Raw genomic sequence first — 20,226 nt, 5'->3', positions numbered from 1 at the left:
AGTAAGGGTCAGGAATTGGACGATTCCGCCGTGGTGTTGGATGCAAGGATCCCGCTTGCATGCAGCTGGTTCAAAGGGCAGGGCATGGCAGGCGCACCAAAGCTGACTACTCCTGGACATCAAGACGTCTGCGAGCGGTTGGCCTGGCCGGGCGGAGGGACACTACCACCATGCGCTCCCCGCGAGGTGCTGGCCCGACGCCCGGCCGCCACGACTTCAAAGACATGGTCGTCGTCGTCGTCGCAGCAATGAGGTGGGCAATGGGCATGTTGTCTGTTGTCGAGGGATGCGTGATGGATGCCCCGGCTTCACCACGAGCTAGCCCGCCAAATACCAACCACCTCTCTAGCGACATGTCTGCCTCCCTGCCTACCGGCCAACACGTACCTCTCTCTAGTAAAAGCCATTGTCAGTCAGTGCTCTCTGCCCTCAAGCGCCAGAGCCAGCAGCCGGCGCCTTGCATTCCGCCTCATTTTTTGCGCTGGCCGCCTCCAGTGTCCATCTCTATGACTATGACTATCCCACCGCATCCATCAATACTATCCATGTCGCCAGCCGGCCTGAACTCGCTCTTCCACCTTTGCACCTCTCCAGGCCCGCCGGCTGCGTGCATCGTGTGGCGCGCAAACGAACCACCGTCCAACGCCGCGTGCTCACTTGCAACATGTCTGCTGCTTGCGCTCTCTCTGCCTGTCTTTGCAAATGCCGCTTTGGGCCTTTCGTTTAGTGCCTGCCAGCCACTCTCCGCCTACTCCGCATCTGTCACGCCTCGTCCCATATTGCTTCTGTCGCCGCTGTTGCATCTGCACACCCCACTCAATCGAGAGAATAAGGCTGAGCGCCTGTACAATAATACATGAGTCGCCATCCCTGCCCCCTCACAACCTCGCCAGTCCTCCGCCGTGCATGCGCTTCTCATTCCAGTCCTTGCAGCCATCCATCCGCTGCGGAATGATTGCGATTGCGCCTGCCTCTCCGCAACTCCACTCATCCCACATCGTCTGCCGCCTCAGCTGGCGGCGTGCAAGGTGCGCTGCAGCTCCACTAGCCTTTGCATCTGCACCAGCCATTTGCGAGCAAACACCGACTCCGTGAACCGCCCTGCGCTCTCCCGCGCCCGCACTCGCATCGCCACTTTCTCCTGCGTCGATAGATCGAGCGCCGCCTTGAACCCCTGCGCAAACTGCGTCGCCGTCGTGGCATGGAACCCTGTTAATCCCACTGTTAGCAAACAATCTTTTGCCCGCGCCGTGAAACCACACACCTGTAGCCCCGTCCGGCATTTCAACCACAATGTCCAGCTTCGGTCCTCCGCTGTCATTCACCACACTGATGAGTCCTGCCGCCTGGTACTCGACCACACCAATGCCAAAGTGCTCATTCCACATGCCGTTGACCCCGACGCTTGCCCGCCGGAGCCAGTCGAGAATCTGCGGCCATGTGGCGTCGCAAATGAACTCGACCGATTCCTTGATCTTGAGTTCGTGTGCCAGAAGCCGTAGTCTATACACCCTCGTAGCATCCTCTGGATTGCGCACCGACCCAATCAGCACCAGCTTGGGCACCTCTTTTTCGGAATTCTTGGGCCAGGATTGAACGAGCTCCGCAAAGGCATGCAGAATCAACTGGTGATTCTTCTCGGGCCGGAACTGCGCAATGTACAGGAGGTAAGGTCCTCGCTCCTTTTCAGTCGCCTCCGACACCTCAATCTGCTCCTCGAGTTCTTCCACTGCGACCGGTGGGAACACCACCTCGATCGGGTAGCGCGCATGTTCCGTCGGCGCTCCTTGGCGCGACAGCTGGTACGAGAGAATGAGTGAGTCTACGCATCGCACCTTTTTTGGCCGAGGTCCCCAGAGCTGCTGAATGTGGTTCTGCGTCCACGTCGAGTTGGTCATGACCACGTCGACGAAGCTTCCGACCCAGCTGTACAGCTTTGCAAAGAGCACCCAGTACCACCTCTTTAAATTGCCCTTGAGCCCCTGCCCAGCGCCGGCATTGAGACCTTGCGTCTGCCCCTCGCCCTCCTCAGACACTGCCGAAAGCGAGCTGAGCATGTCTGTCGAGATGGTCGGGTAATGAACATATGCTCCGGTGGGCACCAGTGGGAAATAGAATTTGGACAGGGCGAGCGCAAAGGCATATCCCATTGTGTCGACAAAAATGTCTGGAACAAGAAGGCTGAAGGCATCGTGGGCAAGAATAAGAGAACCGAGGGATTGGCCCAAAAGAGTAAAATGAGGCCATGTATTGCTCAGCACGTAGTGCCGTGTCGTCAGGTAGAGGAAGTGAATTGTTGGTGGATGAAGGTGGATGTTGAAGCGTTCCTGCTACGCGTTAGATCGACCCCGCTTGAGAGGGGCAGCCGCCAGTACCTGAACTTTTGAGACTATGGTATTCTTGTCGACGTCGTGGTCTCCCGTGTAGACTACGCATACAGCGCGGGGGTAACGTTTCTGGGTCGCGCGGATGGCTGCCCACAGCACTCTTTCGCCGCCGCCTCCGGCGTTGCTGCGAGCTTGGTTAGAACCTGGTTGCATCCAGCGAGTCCAAATTGCTTACCAGAAAGGGTGGAAGAAGCCAATGACACCTTTCCAGTTCTTGTCTGCAGCTTCACCAGTCGTTGATCCACCGGCAGACTCGCTTTCCAACTTGTCCCAGTCCTCATCCTCAGCTTTTTGTCCGCCTTTCTGCTTCGACGCGAATTCCTTCTCTTCAGCCTCTACCTTGGCCAGCAACAGCTCCCGTCTGTTCAGAGTCTTGGCTCGTACATGGTGGCCAACGGCGATTCCGGATGCGCGTACGAAGAATGGTAGTATCCGGATAGCAATGTAAATAACGGTGCATAGTCTGGCGACCGCGACGCCAGCGGGATGGCCAGCGCGGATGAGCAGGATGGGGAGGACGGCGAAAATGGCAGCTGCCGGAATCATGTTGTTGTGTCACCCTTTCATCCGGCGGGTGGGCGAGCTTTTCAGACCATTGAGGGACAGCGAGGTCGGATGTTTGGAGTTGGTGAGTGTTAGGTGTTCTGAGCCAGTGCCGGGGTACGTGATTGTGACTGGCATCATGTGGCTCAAGCTCTCCCGGTCCTGCCCACTCAGCTCCGCGTCACAAGTTACGACTACGCCAATCCGGCTAGCCCGACCACTATAGCCATTGTCGCGATACACGGAAGATGCTTCAATTGTTTTAACTTTCAGCGTTGTTTCCAGGACAAACGCATTTGCGAAGTGCAGGCAGCAAAGCCGCCGGGTCGCTACTTGGCGGCGTGCGCAACAACTCTTTCTGGTCCATCAGGAAGCCAAAAAAAGACTACGCGTCATCGACTCTACGTGACTCTCCGTCCAATGAACCTACACAACAGCCCTGCATGACATTCAATGTCGTCGCCTGGCGGACCGATTTCTGAATTGTAAATTCGCAGCCTCAGCAGACGGAGCTTTCGGCACGCCGACAACACTCGGCCCGAGCCGTCGCAACAAGCTCATCTTTCCCCCAGGTCCCGGTCCTCCATTTCCATCCTCATTTCCAACACCATGGTCCTTCTCAGACCACCGCCGAGGCTCAATGGGCGCTCACTATTGACACTGTCCTCACAGCTGCGCCCAAGCCTCCGTCACGACCGCAGTCCTAATCTCATCGTCGCTATTCCCGCGCGAAACCAGAGCTTTACCTCCGCCGCCATATACGATGCAGCATGCACATCTGGGTGGACACTCCTCCAAGCAGCTCATGGTGTCGGTCTTTCATGGGGTCTAGCTATACCCGTCGCTGCAATTATTGTGCGATTGGCCATCATCTACCCGCTCCTGTACGCACCAGCGCGCCGAGCTCAACTGAGAGGCGCAGATGCGAGGGCCCACGTACAAGCTTTTGAGAGCATCACGAAATCACTCTCCCGCAAGAAGATGATGCAGGAAGGCCCCGAAGCCTCCAAGAAGTATGCGCAGACGCAGCTGCGTTCTTACAATGAAGCGATCAAGAAGCGCTGGAAGTTCGGCTTCTTGAGACAAATGCAGCCATTCCTTGCGTTGCCCATTTTTCTTTCCTTCGCAGAGACCATTCGGAGAATGACTGGATCACACAAAGGAATCATGGGCCTCGTGTTAAGCGCACCTGAAGATGCTGCAGCTCCTCTCGCCTCGGAGGCTGCGACCTCGAAGGCGGTCGAAACCACCGTGGCGGAAAACGTGTCTGCTGCTCTCAATGTGCCAGACGGGGCATCGTGGTCATGGATTGAGCCCAGCATGACTACTGAAGGCATGCTATGGTTCACAGATCTGACGGCCGCGGATCCCACTTTGACGCTGCCGTTGATCGTGTCCAGCGCGACATTCTTCGCAGTCTGGCGCGGCTCAAAGGTACCTGACGGCGAGGAAGAGGCCAAAAGTGCACGAATCCTGCGGAGATCACTTCTTTCTGCATCGGTCATTATGTTTCCTCTCATTTTGAAGGTTCCTGCAGGAATGTTGCTCTATTGGGCGACTAGTACCACTTGTGCCGGCTTGACTCACATTTGGAACGACTACTATTATCCAAGGAGAACCAGGATCAAGCCAGTCAAAAGACTCATGCCATTCAAAAGAAGCCAGAGGGTTGGTAGTTGAGGACAAAGACCACAGCGCATGGAAAGGGACTGGAATGGTCTTTTGCATCTCAGCAACGTTGGCACTGAACAAGTCCTTCGATAAAGGACGTCCTATTTCTCGTTGAATCGATTCTACACACTCTGGAAAGATATTGCAGTATACCCAGGAATTGCAACACATCCTCTGACCGTGTACTTGGATGACAAAGGAAACATCAACTCCAAGACTTGGTCCCCAAGATTTGGCCGGGCTTCAAATCACCAATAATCGAGTCCGAGAGAGTGACAACAGGGAATCCTCGAGCGCCCCGCCGGGGAGTTGACCTTTCCCTGAGGTCCATTGTTCGCTTCGGCTAGAAAAGTAGGCGCAGGAAGGATGCAAGTCATCTCGGGACATCAAATTAGAGAGGATCAGATTTCATCACAATGACACTGTTCTCGTATACGACGACATCATTGAGCCTGTACCACGCTTTTCGCTGTCTTTCGGAGTCAATATCGGCCCCGCATTCGAGTCTTGCATCGCTAGCTTGCCAGGTATTTCGTAACCCCGCAGGAACTTCACTCGAACCGAGCTAGAAAAATAGCCACCGGAAAATTTGATCACTGTCCCAGCAGTACAAATGTGTGGCCATGTACCAGCGCCCATGATGTGCGCGCTCTTCAGTTGTGCCTGCGGACAGAAGCTTCTGGTGCCACTGGCAATTGGTGATCATGATGGCGAGACATGAGCTCTTTCTACTCGTAATTGCGAGCATCAAAGTAGCAGGTCATTCGACAAACATTTCCATCCCGTCAAACTTGTCTACCCGAGTGCTTGTTCCAGATGTATACGGTTACTCGATGGAACCTGTTTGGGTGGATGACTATCTCAAGTCGGATATCGCATCAAAGTAAGCAGATTCCAGTTCACGACTTTGATTTGAGTTATGTTTCTGCAGCACAGCTCACATCACACTGTGCTCATGCAAAACTGATAATGTCCAGCTTAATGCACGCGATTGCCAACATCACACAGAAGCCGGCACCGTTCCGAGTTGGTGGCAACACGGCCGACCAAACATACCTTCATCCCGATCAAAATGTCACCTCAATAGCCTATCCTGATCCCACGAATGCCGAAACATTCAACATAACGCCAGCCTGGTACGACACATGGGCCAATTACTTTCCTGTCGGGACGGATCTCATTTACACGCTCAACTTGGCTTCCAACACGAGCAACTTCGCCACAGCCGTCGCTGAAGCCGAAGCCGTCCACGCCGCTCTGGGTAGCAAATTGACTCTTTTTGAACTCGGCAATGAACTCGACCACTACCAGTCCAAATCCTGGCGAGGACCGGGCTGGGGTGTCACGGAGTACATAGCGCAGTTCGCCAACCTGACGTCGCAAATCACGTCGTCGGCCTGGTACCGCAACGCAACGACGCCGCCAAAGATCCAGGCCGGCGTGTTTGCTGATCCACCTTCGCTCCCTGACCAACAAGTCGACCAAGACGACTTTGACATTGTCAACGTGACGGGAGCTGGACTGGTCGATCCAGACCTGATAGCCACATACGCGATGCACCTGTATCCGCAGTCGACATGCGAGGCGGTGCGATGGCTGCGCATGCGGCTCGAGCTTCTCTCGAACCACGCCGTGCTGTGGACCAATGTCTCGCAGTACATTCCGGAGGTTGCGGCGGCGGAGGCGGCAGGCGCAGTCTTCGTCCTCGGCGAGACAAACTCAATCTCGTGCAGCGGCCGCAGCGGCATAAGCGACACGTTTGGCGCCGCGCTGTGGGGCGTCGACTACGCGCTGCTGGCGGCGTCAATCGGCGTGCAGAAGCTGGCGTTCCATCTCGGCGCCCAGAGCGAGTATAGCTCCTTCACACCGGTGCCGTACGAGTACAAGAACGAGAGCCTGGAGGCTGGCATCCGCGCCCCATTCTACGGTCACTACTTTGTTGCCCATGTCGTCAAGGGCAGCAGCGACTGGAACATTGCGGCGCTGCCGACGGCCAACGAGTCCGACTTTAGCGGATACGGCGTTTTTGATGCGAGCAACGCGCTGAAGAAGCTGGTGTTTGTGGATCTGGGCATTTGGAATGCGAGCACCGGCCTGTCCAACCCGTCGACGCTGAGCGTGACCGACTCGACCTACGTCAGCAACGGGACGCGACCCGTCAACGACATGCGCGTGACTACGCCGTGGGAAGAGGGCGCCGAGCTGAGCATGCTGCGCTTGAACGGACCAGGCACCAACGCAAAGTCGGATGTCAACGTCTCGAGCGTGACTTTTGATATGGCGACCGGAACGAAGATTGGCGAGGAAGAAGAAGAGAGTGTGCAAGTTGGAGCAGGAGGCGTCGTCGCCTTTGAGTTGCAACAAGCTCAAGCCGTGCTGCTGGAGTTGAGCTAAGAGGCACAAGAGGCTCTCTGGGTCGAACGTCAAACTCATCATGATTGCATCTCTTCATTGCTAGATCTAAGACAGGGCAGGGGAGCTTGAATGCTCCCCTCCCCACACATTGTGTTAACTCTTAGCACCAAGCATTGAAGTTGACAATTATTTTGCAGTTCAATGTGGTCATGCGCTGTTTAAAAATTGGTCAATGACTTTTCGAGAATTCCTAGGCTTCTCTTCCCCCCTTTCTGGATCTGAAAGCTTCCTTTCGTCCATGTCACTGAACTCCCCCCCGCCCCCCCCCCCCTTTTTTTTTTGCTTTATCTTTACCGCTCTCTGATTTTGGCAACTGTCCTCCTCCGATGATAAAGCAACCACTGCCTCTTACTCACACGTTTCATCAGAATTCAAGAAATTCTCGCTCGCATCCCCTTGCGGAACAAGATTCTGCATGGCAACAGCACCCGGCGGCGCATACCCACCAACATTCGTCAGTGCGCCAGCAACCTCGCTCCAAAAAGCGCAGTCGTCTTTGACATTCGTCTCGTCCACATCCATCTTGTACTCTCCATCGACAACCCTCAAAACGCGCTCGTAGCGCTCCGCCTCCGTCTCCCCTGCGTCGACCTTCTTCCACTCCATCGTGGGCGGCTCAGCCGAGCAAGACTCGGCGCGGAACATGTTTGGATCGCGCGACCGCGCCAGCGAGATGAGGTAGCTCTGGTAGCTGACGTCCGCGCCCTGGACGTCGCGAGTCGGATCAGGAGAGGCAAACGTGGGCGCCACGTCGCTGCCGTGCAGGCCAGCGCCGCGCGCATAGACCATGTTGTAGACGCTCGTATTTCCACCGGCGGTGGCGAAGTGGTCGACCAAGAGGCGGGCATTGCAGTTGATGCGGCCCTGCTCGATGATTTTGGCGACACGACCCAGCGGCTCGTTTGGCAGGAGCTGGGTGAAGCGCGACTTGATCTTGTCCGCCACGCTGGGGACGGGGAAGAAGAAGTCGACGTAGTCGTTGAAGCGCGTCTCGTTGTTGACGCTGGCGTCGAGGAACACTTTGCTCTCGTCGGCCGTGTGCGAGACGACCAGTGCCTTCAGCTTCTTCCAGTAGTTGCCGGTCATGAACTCCAGCCGCGGCATTTGCCTGATGAATTTGCCATCAGCGGCTGGCGCCCACGGTGTGCGCCCAGTGAATGGGAAAGCCTTCGCTGGCGCTTTGTTGGCCTCGACGAGCGCCTCAGGGGATGCCTTTCGAAGACACTCCACGCCCTGTCCGGCACATCCAGCGGCATCAGCAAACTGACGGAAGCGCGTCTCCAACGTTCCACGACGATCCCACGCAAAGTCAATGGCTGGGCTTTGAAGAACGGCACTCTTGAAAAGGGGGTTCTTCGTGCCTCCATGCGCAGTCAAGAGGGCGAAAAGGGCACCAGCGCCGGCCGATTCTCCCCACGCAGAGACGCGACGTTTGTCGCCTCCAACGCGACGGATGTGCCTGCGGGTCCACTTGAATGCGGCGTGAATGTCATGCAGACCGGCATTGGGCGTCGCCTCCTTCTCCATGGTGTCGCCAGCCAAGAATCCATATGCGCCGACGCGGTAGTTGGCTGCGACGTAGATGACGTTGCCACCGCTGGATTTGACGATGCCGGAACCGTCATTGCGGTCCTTACTGCCGACGTAGTAGGAACCCTAGTGGTTTGTTAGCGGCTGCTCTGAAGCTTGCTTGATGTGTCTTGGAGCTGCGACATACCCCATAGACATACTGCACGACTGGCAGACGATGGCTCCTCGGATCTCTGACGGCCTTCCCCGGAACTATCATGTCCAGGTACAAGCAGTCTTCTGACTGAGGACCCATCATTGTGGTAGAGTTGGTGGACGAGTTTCCTTTCAAAAATTGTCAGAATTAAACGAAAAGTAGTTGCAAGTGTGACACGACTTTTGCTACCAATCCTCGATCAGTCAAGCAAACACACACGTACCTGGGCGAGAGACAACATTCTGCCCCTGGATACAGCTGGGCCCGTAAGATCCATCAATCAGCGCGTCATTGTCGACCGGCGGTTGTGGACGCCGCCATCTATTCTCTCCAATCGGCGGGGCTGCAAAGGGAATGTTTTTAAAAGTGTAGATCTTGACAACTTTTAGCCAATGCAAAAATCAGAGCATCGAAATTCTCGGATGATGGACACTTACATCAAACTGCTCGTCGTAGCTGCTTGCGCGGACTCTGGCGTACGGAAGAGTGATGATGGGAAGCTCTTGGGTGGTGTTTGAACATGCAAGAGCTCCATCAACCCACCCCGTATTCAAAAAGACCACGAAGAGTGACCATATACACGCAGACCACATGTTGAGACGTTCAAGACAAAATGTGATGCTAGAATTGAGTATCGCGGCACGATAGAACTGATTGCTCAAAATTTCTCACTTTACGCTCTTTTATGTAGTAGACGACTTTGTGGTCCATTACAGAGCGACCGCCAGAGATCTGCAGCAGCAGCCAAACTAGGTAGGCGAAAGTAGGACAGTTCAAAAATTAGGCAGATTGCGGAGCCCATCGAGGAGAGCTGGTCGTAGCCAAGGCCGCTTATAGAGGGCCAAGTCGAAATTGCAGCGTCAATTCCGTGCGCAAAAGGTGCTCGCGGAACTAGACCGCCGCAACTATTGAAACGATTGGTTTTGAAAGGGAAATCCAGTCCATTTCACCTGACCGGCATGATTGACCGGGATGAGGGGTAGACGGCAGCTAAACGTGCTTCTGCGTTCCTACCACCGTTCGAGGCTTAGTTGCATGACCTTGCCGACTTCCCAAAGAGGAAGCTACCATCTTCATACCGAGGCTTAGAGCGAGTCGTAGCACACAAAAGCGCTCTCTCTGTGGACACTGCACAAACAGTCGAAGGGTGCAAGCGTGATCACCAAAAACAAAGCAAGAGAAAGCTCTAGTGCCACTCCTCATCCAAGTTTTTTGGATTTAATTTGATGTTGCGGCATGAGTGCTTTAGAAAAGAGGATGCATTGTGTTGCTACGGCAGTAAAGTTGAGCAGCGCAGAGTTATTCCTGCATGGTGAGCTAGACATTCCGAATTCGACCTACAGCATTTCCCTCCTGTAAAGCAATAAACGGTGCCACTTTGATGTCGTAAATCAGTTGGTGAGCGCCTAGATAAAGGGTTAAGAAATATGGGAGCAGCAAGAAAGTCTTTCAAAGAAGCTTTGGCACACTAACGACGCTGACAGGCCAGTACTTAGCCACGACCATCAATTTCCGACGGTCCAATTGTACTCGAGGTGTGTGCGCTTGAAATGGTGATGGCAGTTTCGGGTCGAGGCGCGCGAGGCGGCAGACTAGCAGTGTAGGTTATCGATGTTGGTCGTGGTTGGTATGTGCGATACAAGACTTCATCAAGGGCAGAATCCATCAAGACATCGGAGTCCTCGAACTCATCGGCCTCATCAGCCTCAGTACGCGTCTGAGTAGGCGTCTCGGTCTTCGTCCACGCATTTCCCGACTCCTCGTCTTCAGCTTGCCGGGACTGAGCATCAATGGCAGACATCCGTACGATGAACTCTCTCTGTAATTCTTTCAACCAGCCTTTGAGCGTCTCTCCTTCCATCTTTCCAGCTTGGGCCTGCATCAGATGCTCCTTCAAGTTGAGGATTAGTTTGCGTCGTCGTTCGTGGAAGACTGCCGTGGACGTCCTTTTCTTCTCTTCGAGATTTTGCATCAGACGCGTGGCGACATCTGTTGCCGTTTCGTGAACATCCTCGGGGAGAGGCACGACTTTGGCCAAAGCAAGGCCGTAATTGCGCTCTTGTACAGGGCCTTCGGCGACTTTGTAAAGCATCCTCATGTTATCGCTGTCCCGCATGTCCACCGAAAGGTGCAGGTTGACAACTCCATTCCTTTCGGCCATAATATTTGCCAGGTCGCGAAAATGTGTGGCGAACCAGACCAGAGCCCTGGAGCCAACAAGCGCTTCTGCAATGGCAAGAGCAATTGCGAGGCCATCCCGAGTGCTTGTGCCCCGGCCGAGTTCGTCGATGATGGCCATGCTGCGCTTATCCACGTTCCGAAGGATGAATGCCGTCTCTCGCATTTCTGCGGCAAAAGTCGACATATTGGCTTCGATGTTGTCATCCAAGGATACGCGAGCGAATAATTGATGCAAGACCGGAAAGGATGCATACTGCGCTGGCACAAACATGCCGACTTGGGCCATGACAGCCATAAGAGCCACAGAGCGGATGTAGGTGCTTTTCCCCGACATGTTGCATCCAGTGATGATCTGGAAGCGTTTTTGCTGCGTGGCGTAAAAGTCATTCGGTATGAATTGTGTCGACTGTATCTTTTCACGAATCGGATGACGACCAGACTTGATCGCTAGCGTTTCTGTCAAGATTGGACGAACGTACTCTTGGCTTGTTACCTGGAAGGCAAATCCAGAAATCATGTCCAGCATTCCAATACTCTCACAGACTTTGAACAGAGTCGCCATGTGGCCTCTCACTGCCTCGATCAATCTCTGGACAGCCTTATTGCTCAGAAGAATCACTTCATAGTGGGCGTCGACGACTTTTTGATTTCGTTTCATCATTTCCACAGTCTGGCATTCGACCTTGTTCTTCTTCTTGTGGATGTTGGTGAATGTGGCAGGCATTGCGCGATTCTCCATGTCGCTGATGTCGAACTGGATGTAGAATTGTCGAGCCGTATCGTATTTGATATCCAGTGCGAGCTCGTGGGTCTCTAATTTTCGTCAGTTGAGCCAAAGTCAAGTCGTCGTGTGAATTACCAGCTAGTTCCCTCACATGGTGATAAACATCGTCGCTGGCCTCTCTATACGCTTGTCGCGCAACATCGAGAAGACCATTGGTTCCAGACTTTTCAAATTAGTCGGGCTAATCAGAAGACATTGATGGACGATCAGACCTTGACAGCGTAGGTGTGCTGGTTCCTCAAGTCAATGGGTTTCCAGGCAAATATCGTATCTTCGTTTATGACATCATTGATGAGGTTCTGCACATGAGAAACGTTATTGGGGTTGCACAGCTGGAACGGTCAGTCAAAGTCAGCATTTCTTTCGTTTTAAGATTACCTCTCGAATCTCAGTGAGCATTGTACTCCGTACACCTGTCAGAGCACTGTAGACTGGTTCAACGCAGCCGACGAATTGTTTCAGCATCAACACTTGGTTGATGGCCTGCTCCATTGTCTGTGCAGACGTTTTAGCTGGGACGATGATGAGCTAGAACGACGTGAGCAGAATGCAGGGTATTCAAGAAGCATTCAAACCTCTGTGAGGATTTTGTCGACGTCAAGGAACGCTTTGAGAGCTGTCAAGCCGATCAGCAATTTCCAGAAAGAGTAAAACTCTGCGGCATTACCTTGTCTTGTGGCAAAGAACATTTCTTCTTTTGTCGACAGCTCTTCCAGGGCATCATATCGGGTGTTTAGTGTGTCAATGTCAGTGAGAGGCTGCAGAACATTGCTGCGGAGGAGTCTTGCTCCCATTGGAGTCTGGGTCGAATTCAAAAGGCCAAAGAGGCAATCTCGGGATTTTGGGTTCTCGAGGTTCTGGATGAGCTCAAGGGCACGAATTGTTGAGATGTCTATCATCATGCTTCCTTCGGAAGGCTCGTATTTGATTCGGAGCGAATGAAAAGGGAACGTCTTTGAAAGACCCAATTCGATGTATTTGAGAACCTATATCATGGTAAGCGACTAGGAGCGACGGAACGAAGAGGGACACTACTGCTGCAAAGCAACAAACAGCAAAGTAGTTGCCCTCCAGAGCCAATTTTATGGCCTCGACGTCTTCTGTGAAAGCAAAATGCTGGAGATGTTCCATTCCAGCCGACTCGGACCAAAATCCACGGTCAGCTAGGGTGATTCCACCTCCAATTTCGTCAAGGTTTTCCTCGATGATTGAAAAGAGTTTGGACTTTGGATTCGACGCCGTTTGAACAACCAGGATGTCGGTAGGAGCATATACGTGGAGCTTGTGGATCGTGCGCACATAGGTCTGACTGTCACAAATTTGGCACAAGACTGCCTCTCCGGTGTCCAGATTGATGAACGCAAGTCCTACAGTAGGAGAGATGCCTCGACTTTCGCTGACTGCACAGACGACATGTTGATTCTCGATTCTTGCTATGGTAGAAGCTGCAATCGCTGGCCGCGTACCGCGGGTGGTGGGTTTTTCGCGACTAGTCCGACTTGTCTTTGGGCGCGAGTGAGTCGTTGTGTCATTCTCAAAGGCATAAAATGGATACGAAGCCGAAGCTGAAGTGGACGTGGTCGATGGGCGCCTGCGTTGTGCCATTATTGCGGCAGGTCAATTGACTCATCAGAAGGATCCGATCAGGTCAACGGCGAATCCTAGTCGACAAGTTTGGAGAAAGTGTGCCAGGAATAGCGAGGTGAGAGAGGGAGAGGGGGAGAAGGATGCTCGTCAAGAGAGGCAGAGGGCAGAGGGCTGGGTTCCGCCGTCATTCCAGATGGCCCGAGCGTTTTGTTAGGGCTCAGAAAGTTGCGCTCCACCCAAAAAGTTCACCCTCCACACAACGCCGTCTTGCAAAAGATCCTTCGCATGAACGGCAACTCTCACCTACACTAAATTCCTCTCCGATTCCTCGTTTTGCCTTGACTAAAACCCGACCATGGCGACACTTCCACCTCCACCAAGCAAGCGCCAAAAAACCGCCGCCGCGGCGCTTGCGAGCCAACAAGCTGCTGTCCCCGAAATCCCCTCAGGGAGCGTACGAGTCAAGTTCATTGACCAAGCGACCGGAGAATCGAATGACCTGCCCGTCGTGAGCATACCGCTGCAACAAGCTCAAGTCAAGAACCTCGAAACCCTCCTCAACGAACTCCAAGGACACGAAGATGCCGCAGACCAAATACCTTACCGCTTCTTCTACGGCGGCGCAGGCGACGAAGAGCAAAAAGAAGGCGAAAGAGGAGAAGCTTTGGGCGACAACGCGGACTTGTGGAATTCCTTGATCAAAGATGGAAAGGCAACAACCGAACAAGAGATTGTTCTGCAATATGCTCCTCAGGCGGTATTTCGAGTCCGAGCAGTGACTCGGTGCGCAGCATCCATGTCCGGTCATGGACAACCAATTCTCGCGACCCAGTTTTCACCAGTGGATAGCTCGATAATGGCAAGCGGGTCTGGAGACGGCACAGCGAGGATATGGGATTGCAATACCAATACTCCAAGGCACACGCTCAAGGGCCACAGCAGCTGGGTGTTGGTTGTTAGCTGGTCGCCGACAGGGGACATGATTGCGACTGGATCAATGGACCAGACCGTCCGCCTCTGGAACCCCAAGACCGGAGCGGCGCTGGGACAGCCTTTGAAAGGGCACACAAAATGGATTACGAGCATATCCTGGGAGCCATACCACCTTCAGCAACCGGGACGTCCTCGTTTTGCCTCTTCTTCGAAGGATGCAACCGTGCGGATCTGGGATGCTGTTGGACACAAGGCCGACATAAGTCTCAGCGGTCACAAGAGCACTGTCAGTTGCGTAAGATGGGGAGGAACCGGCCTCATCTACACTGCCTCTCACGACAAGACGGTCAAAGTGTGGAATGCAGCCGACGGCACCCTCAAACATACCCTCAACGCGCACGCGCACTGGGTGAACCACCTGGCCCTGTCCACCGACTTCGTTCTCCGCACTGCCTACTACGACCACAGCCCCAACGTCCCCAAGCCTACCAACGAAGCAGAGAAGCTGGCCCTCGCAAAGAAGCGCTTCGAGAAAGCTGCCACAATCAACGGCGCCATCGTGGAGCGTCTCGTCACCGCCTCTGACGACTTCACCATGTACCTCTGGTCTCCGCTCGGGTCGTCATCACCAACAAAGCCTCTGGCGCGTCTGACCGGACACGCAAAGCAAGTCAACCACGTAACTTTCTCTCCGGATGGACTCTACATTGCCAGCGCGTCCTTCGACAACTCGCTCAAGCTGTGGAATGCCACGACGGGCGCTTTCATCACCACGCTCAGGGGTCACGTTGCCCCCGTATACCAATGCTGCTTCTCGGCTGACTCGAGGCTGCTGGTCAGCGCGAGCAAGGACACGACGCTCAAGGTGTGGGATGTAGCCAAGGGGAAGCTGTCGGTGGACCTGCCCGGGCACCAGGACGAGGTATACGCTGTGGATTGGAGCACTGATGGAAAGGGGGTTGCTAGTGGTGGTAAGGATAAGGCGGTGCGGACGTGGAGGCACTAAATTCTCGGACCGAGGAAATGTGCTTGTACAGTCGATTGTTGGAGAAATGTCAAGAGAAGATTTCCCAAGGATACCCTTAGAATATGCCAGTCATCAGAAGTGGTACAATCGAGATACCGAGAATTAGTTAGCAACACGCGTGGTACATTCACTCGACTACAACTGCTCCTTGTGTTCTTAGTCAAGGCATTCTGAATGGCCCCCGTGACTACTGCAAAGGACTTAGATGTATATTGATAATCATACCCATATCAACTCATTTCATACAGGCTTGTCCAAAAGCTCGCCGTCGAACAATTTACAGAGTCTCCCCCGCATCAAGTGAGGCTCCTTGCTTACAAGCCCCAATGATGTTTCTTTTCCTTCTCCTCTTCTTCCTCCTTCTCCTTCTTCTCCTTGAGGAAGAACTCATGGCCAGTTGAGCTCTTGTAGCCGGAGCGGATGGCGTCGGCAATCATCTTGTCTTTGCGTTGCTCGAATGCACTCTCATCGTCCTGCGGACCTTGTTTAAGGATGTGCTCTTGCACAAAGTCAATGCCTGCAATGACGGCTGTCAGCAAGAAAAAGACACTCATTCGGAGCAAAAAGACGATGAAGAGGACTAGGCGCGCGGGAAAGAAACATCAATGTGGAAGGTTCGGGAAGACGGTAAGTGGGGGTCAGGGGTGGGGAAGGGGGTCAGGGGGCAAAAGCAAAAAGGTGCGCACCTTTGTCCAGCTTGTCTTCCTCCTGCTCGGCTTTGCGGCCGCCGCCCAGCTTCTCGTTGAACTTGTCGCCCATCTTGTCCCACGTGGACTTGTTCCGCTCTTCCTCCTCCCGGCGACGGCGCTCCTCTTCCTCGCGTGCAGCCTTGCCGGTGATCTTGTCGAAGAAACTGGGATCCTCTGCCTTCTCCTTGTGGTGCTCTGACGACTCCTCACGCTCCTTGTCGTCAATGTGGTGGCCCGAGAACTTGTCTCCAAGCTTCTCGAAAACGTTCTTGTTGCGCTCCTCCTCCTCGCGGCGGAGGCGTTCGAGCTCCCGCTCACGCTCCTCAATCTCGCGGCGTCGACGCTCCTCTGCCTCTTCGCGCTCGGCCTTGCCGGTTATCCGGTCGAGGAAGTTGTGCTTCTCGTGCTCGGCTTCCTCGTGGTACTTCTTGTTCTCGACCTCGGGTGATTCATGTTGCTCTTCGCGGCCGGTAAGCTTGTCGAGGAAGCTGTTGGAGGATTTGCGTTCGTGCTCAGCGGCGGGGTGGACCCTAGAGGCGTCGAGCTCCTCTTGGTGGCGGTGCTCTTCGGCTCTCTTCTCGGCCTCCTCCTTGTCGTTGTTGGAGAATTTGTTGAAGAAGTCCATGTTGGATGGTTCAAGAAGGGTGAAGGTAATTGGTGTTAGGTTTCACAAAGATGTAGGTGAATTGTCAAGGTGAGAGAATGGTAGGAAAGCAAGAGGAAGAGCTCGAAGCTTTGGTATTTGTATAAGTAGCTTTATCCGTGACGTGTCTCCACCCAAGTCGTGCACCCGCTGTCAATCCCTGAGGCTTAGACGTCTCGCGGAGGAAACCAGTGGACGTCGTGCCCCGTGGTGGCTCTTGCCCGGGCCACGATGAGCCCCTCTATGACCGTATACAGAACGTGGCGGTGCCAAGGCGTGTGAGATCTAGACGCAGGGTGGAGATGCCAAGTTGGGGCTGCGGCGCCGAGAGGCGACGAGAGGAGTCTGTTGGTCCGGAGAGCGCGAAGCAGCGGTGAGAGCTGAAAGTTGAGGCAGACGAGCGAGTTTGTTTCAACGGTTGGAGCGGGAGGTCCGGCACGTCGAGAACTGCCACAGCCACAAAACCCTCGAATGACGTCGTGCATGCCCCGCCATGCCACTTCTCTGAGTCGCCAATTTCATCCCGACGACATCACGCCCTCAGTCCACCACCTCGACAACTTTTACACTTCACTCTTTCTCCTCTAAAATGGCCCCCATACCCATCACAATCATCACCGGCTTCCTCGGCTCCGGCAAGACCACCCTCATCCTCAACCTGATCCCACAACTGCCCGCCGACTACAAGCTTGCGCTGCTCAAGAACGAGTTCGGCGATGTCGCCATAGATTCCCAGCTGGCCTCCTCGGCCGCCATTTCTGGCGTCCAGGAGCTTCTCAACGGCTGTATCTGTTGCAACCTGACGGGCCAGCTCGGCGAAGCCCTCGAAGAACTGCGCACAACCGCAAACCCGGACCGCGTCGTCATCGAGACGAGCGGCAGCGCCTTTCCGGCCACCCTGGCCATGGAAGTCAATCGCCTTGCGCGCGAAACCGGAAACTTTGTGCTCGACGGCGTCATGAGCGTCGTTGACGTCGAAAATTGGCAGGGCTACGAGGACACGAGCTACAGCGCCAAGGTACAGGCGCAATACACCGACCTGATTGTGCTCAACAAGTGCGAATTGGTCAGCGAGCGCAGGGTCGAGGACGTCGAAGACAAGATTCGGGACCTCGAGCTCGAGGTACCCACGCCTATTGTCAAGAGCACAAAGGGTCGCGTGGACAAGGACATTGTGTTTGGCTTGGATGCCAAGTTGGCAAAGAGCGCAGGTGTTACGGAGCACAGCCATGACCATGACCACAACCACTCCAGCGAGGTTGAAGTCTTGTCCATCACGCTGACTCCTGCTGGCGAATCGCATGGCGTCGATGTTGAGAAGCTTTCCGACCTTCTTCTCAGTGCGACCAAGGATGAAATCTACCGCATCAAGGCCGTCCTACTTGCATCTACCCCTCCGGCATCATCCACCGGGGAAGTTGCTGCGCCTCCTTCATCAAAGGAACCGGCACGATATATCCTGAACTGGGCCTTTGGCCGTTGGACCTACACTGCCGTATCCGCCAGCTCTACCCAACTAGAGACAAGCCCCCAGTCTTCGGGCAACGTGACGCCTGCGCCGACAGACTCGGGCCTTTCGACGCCACAGACGGGCGGAGAGCCGGCGCTCAGGATGACCGTCATCACGGCGCGGTCTGAGGCCAATAGATGGAAGAAGATGATCGAGAGCCGCGGCTTCGTTGCCCTTGAAGGTGACGCGCCTGCCGAGCTCAAGGTCGACCGAGTCCTCTAACTGCATACCTCGATTTTTCTCTCTTCATTCTTGGACAAGAGGACCACGTGCGTCTAGATGATAGATGGTCGTCGTCTTCGTCTTGTTCACAGATACCCCCTTACACCATCGTTTTTACCCGGCATCCGCCTAGAAAAGATCTCGCCACACATGCACGTACATAGCACCTTTTGGCTACTTCACTGTAGAGTATGCATCTTTCTTGTTTGATACTAGCCTTGTAAAACGTCACATCACCAAAACCACATGTAGAGGTAGGAGGCCAGAGGGGGAATGCACACATAATGCTCCTCATTCGTATTTGTCATTTTACAAAGCTTGAATGCTCCCTGTCTTCTCTCGGCATTAGAGTTCGAGTGTCCAAATGCTAGAATGGTCTTCTTGCGCCATCAACTGACTATCATGAAGATCACCCGTCCGCCCACGCATGTCCCCAAACTCCCACAAGGGCAGAGACAGCATAATGCTTCAGACTAAGCATTACAAATCTCTACAGACAGTCTTCAAACACTCTTTCACGACCCACTCGATGGCAAACTTGGCACATGTCAAGGAAGGCCTCCCGCGGCCCGACCCGTCACGCTACTTCTTTGCCAATGTAGCTTAGCAAGCCAAGCTCCCGCCCAACCTAACCGTCGCGTCGCCGCATCGCTACTCAAAACGGCAGTCATTCCCCATTCGTTCGCTTCGGACGTGTTTGCTCGTCCCGACAAATGCGGTAGGTGAGCTGCGACCTCCACTTCTTACGTTTGAAGTTGCGGGCGTTTTGCTGATGATTCGCTGCCGCATTCGTCTTCGGGTTTCGCCTCTCACACCGACCTGACGTCGCTGATCAAGTTGGCGCATTTCCTTTGCGCTATTGTTGGATGTGTACCTGTGTCAAGACCTGGGGTAGGTGTGGACGAATGCGGTAGTCCCACGGCGACTTTCAGTCGCCACGTCTGAAGTTGTCAGTGTTGTTGTTGATTCGCTGGCCTAAGGCTTGCTATCACGCCTCTCTTGCTCCATCGCCCTTGTGGTGTGTCGACAAAAGCGGTAGTGCCACGGCGATGTCCAACCGCTACGTCTGAAGTTGTTTGTCTCGCTGTTGATTTGTTGTCCGCAGGCTTGCTCCCTCACACCGACCTGCTCACCTCGTTCCCTTTTTGGATATTTTCCAACGACCACATCTCCTTCCTCTGCCATACCCCCCGAAAAAATGCGGTAGGTTCTTCGCGGCGTAGAACCGCTACGTCTGAAGTTGTGCGTGCGGCTGTTGATTCGCTGTCCCCAGCCCATCTCTTACACCAACATCATGCGTTTGCTCTATTCTTGGACATTCCTACACCTCTTATCCTCACACCACCCCTTGATACGCATGTACGAATACGGTAGTCGCACGGCGACTTTCGATTCCTACGTCTGAAGTTGTGGATTACTGATGTTGATTTGCCATCCTGAAGCTTGCCTCTCTCACCGACATCACACCTCGTTCCTCTTCTGGCAATTTTCTGACGCCACTTTCCCTCTATCCCCCCTGGATTGCGTCGACGAATGCGGTAGGTGCTTCGCGATATACGATTGCTACGTCTGAAGTTGCGGGATGCTGTTGCTGATTCGCTGGAGTGAATAGACTCGAATGCTTGCCCTCACGCGTCGTTGTTGTCAGACATGCACTTCAGGCCTCGCTGCTTTGTTGCCTTGTTTAGTGATCAGACTTGCTACGTCTGAACTTCTGGACTGTCGGTTGCTGTAGGTGCTGATTGGCCGCGAGGTCTCTGTTTACCTGCCATTGCCTGCTTTGACTGTTCTATGAGCGGGCCGGCCATGCACGTACGAGTTGGTGCCATCAATGGCTGAAGCTTGGTAGTAAAAGTCATGGCACATATCTCAAAAACTGTCCAACTATGGGGCCTCCAAGCCCCTTGG

General features: G+C 54.2%; 8 protein-coding genes across 8 annotated transcripts; 4 read left to right on the top strand and 4 right to left on the bottom strand.

Annotated features, from left to right (window-relative positions):
- Nucleotides 1–1,009: 1,009 nt before the first annotated feature.
- Nucleotides 1,010–2,933, bottom strand: BKA78DRAFT_349949 (alpha-mannosyltransferase; the record flags this gene model as incomplete). The annotated part of the gene is made up of 4 exons (XM_066890892.1): nt 1,010–1,209; nt 1,265–2,327; nt 2,376–2,511; nt 2,563–2,933. 4 exons carry the CDS (start codon nt 2,931–2,933, stop codon nt 1,010–1,012), a joined length of 1,770 nt encoding a protein of 589 aa, XP_066747869.1.
- Nucleotides 2,934–3,539: 606 nt separating this feature from the next.
- BKA78DRAFT_292608 (60Kd inner membrane protein-domain-containing protein) lies at nt 3,540–4,610 on the top strand (the record flags this gene model as incomplete). Its single annotated transcript, XM_066886078.1, has 1 exon — nt 3,540–4,610. One exon carries the CDS (start codon nt 3,540–3,542, stop codon nt 4,608–4,610), a length of 1,071 nt encoding a protein of 356 aa, XP_066747868.1.
- An 807-nt stretch (nt 4,611–5,417) lies between these two features.
- BKA78DRAFT_292607 (uncharacterized protein) lies at nt 5,418–6,995 on the top strand (the record flags this gene model as incomplete). The annotated part of the gene is made up of 1 exon (XM_066886077.1): nt 5,418–6,995. One exon carries the CDS (start codon nt 5,418–5,420, stop codon nt 6,993–6,995), a length of 1,578 nt encoding a protein of 525 aa, XP_066747867.1.
- A 369-nt stretch (nt 6,996–7,364) lies between these two features.
- BKA78DRAFT_377190 (Carboxylesterase) lies at nt 7,365–9,335 on the bottom strand (the record flags this gene model as incomplete). Its single annotated transcript, XM_066892862.1, has 4 exons — nt 7,365–8,672; nt 8,734–8,870; nt 8,966–9,116; nt 9,180–9,335. 4 exons carry the CDS (start codon nt 9,333–9,335, stop codon nt 7,365–7,367), a joined length of 1,752 nt encoding a protein of 583 aa, XP_066747866.1.
- A 662-nt stretch (nt 9,336–9,997) lies between these two features.
- On the bottom strand, nt 9,998–13,555 carry BKA78DRAFT_262812 (DNA mismatch repair protein-like protein MutS). The gene is made up of 7 exons (XM_066885437.1): nt 12,743–13,555; nt 12,375–12,693; nt 12,283–12,323; nt 12,086–12,235; nt 11,920–12,039; nt 11,783–11,870; nt 9,998–11,736 (listed from the first exon to the last, which is right to left on the bottom strand). Exons 1-7 carry the CDS (start codon nt 13,310–13,312, stop codon nt 10,235–10,237), a joined length of 2,790 nt encoding a protein of 929 aa, XP_066747865.1. The 5' UTR covers nt 13,313–13,555; the 3' UTR covers nt 9,998–10,234.
- A 94-nt stretch (nt 13,556–13,649) lies between these two features.
- On the top strand, nt 13,650–15,233 carry BKA78DRAFT_246082 (WD repeat protein; the record flags this gene model as incomplete). The annotated part of the gene is made up of 1 exon (XM_066884180.1): nt 13,650–15,233. One exon carries the CDS (start codon nt 13,650–13,652, stop codon nt 15,231–15,233), a length of 1,584 nt encoding a protein of 527 aa, XP_066747864.1.
- A 167-nt stretch (nt 15,234–15,400) lies between these two features.
- On the bottom strand, nt 15,401–17,023 carry BKA78DRAFT_78882 (uncharacterized protein). The gene is made up of 2 exons (XM_066893753.1): nt 15,941–17,023; nt 15,401–15,771 (listed from the first exon to the last, which is right to left on the bottom strand). Exons 1-2 carry the CDS (start codon nt 16,566–16,568, stop codon nt 15,569–15,571), a joined length of 831 nt encoding a protein of 276 aa, XP_066747863.1. The 5' UTR covers nt 16,569–17,023; the 3' UTR covers nt 15,401–15,568.
- Nucleotides 17,024–17,175: 152 nt separating this feature from the next.
- On the top strand, nt 17,176–18,318 carry BKA78DRAFT_329939 (CobW domain protein; the record flags this gene model as incomplete). The annotated part of the gene is made up of 2 exons (XM_066889718.1): nt 17,176–18,132; nt 18,175–18,318. 2 exons carry the CDS (start codon nt 17,176–17,178, stop codon nt 18,316–18,318), a joined length of 1,101 nt encoding a protein of 366 aa, XP_066747862.1.
- Between the last annotated feature and the right edge of the window lie 1,908 nt (nt 18,319–20,226).

This window comes from Phyllosticta capitalensis, assembly GCF_038381095.1.
Source record: "Phyllosticta capitalensis strain CBS 128856 chromosome Unknown BKA78scaffold_2, whole genome shotgun sequence".
NCBI classification, from domain to species: domain Eukaryota; kingdom Fungi; phylum Ascomycota; class Dothideomycetes; order Botryosphaeriales; family Phyllostictaceae; genus Phyllosticta; species Phyllosticta capitalensis.
Note: the sequence above shows the minus strand (reverse complement) of the source record. Positions and strands in the feature narration are given on the sequence as shown.

Coding starts and splice junctions, on each gene's coding strand:
- BKA78DRAFT_262812 (XM_066885437.1), bottom strand. CDS start 13,312: ATGGCACAACGCAGGCGCCCATCGACCACGTCCACTTCAGCTTCGGCT. Junction 12,694..12,742: donor CTGTTTGTTGCTTTGCAGCA/GTAGTGTCCCTC, acceptor ACCATGATATAG/GTTCTCAAATACATCGAATT. Junction 11,871..11,919: donor AGCACACCTACGCTGTCAAG/GTCTGATCGTCC, acceptor TAATTTGAAAAG/TCTGGAACCAATGGTCTTCT.
- BKA78DRAFT_78882 (XM_066893753.1), bottom strand. CDS start 16,568: ATGGACTTCTTCAACAAATTCTCCAACAACGACAAGGAGGAGGCCGAG. Junction 15,772..15,940: donor GGAAGACAAGCTGGACAAAG/GTGCGCACCTTT, acceptor CCGTCATTGCAG/GCATTGACTTTGTGCAAGAG.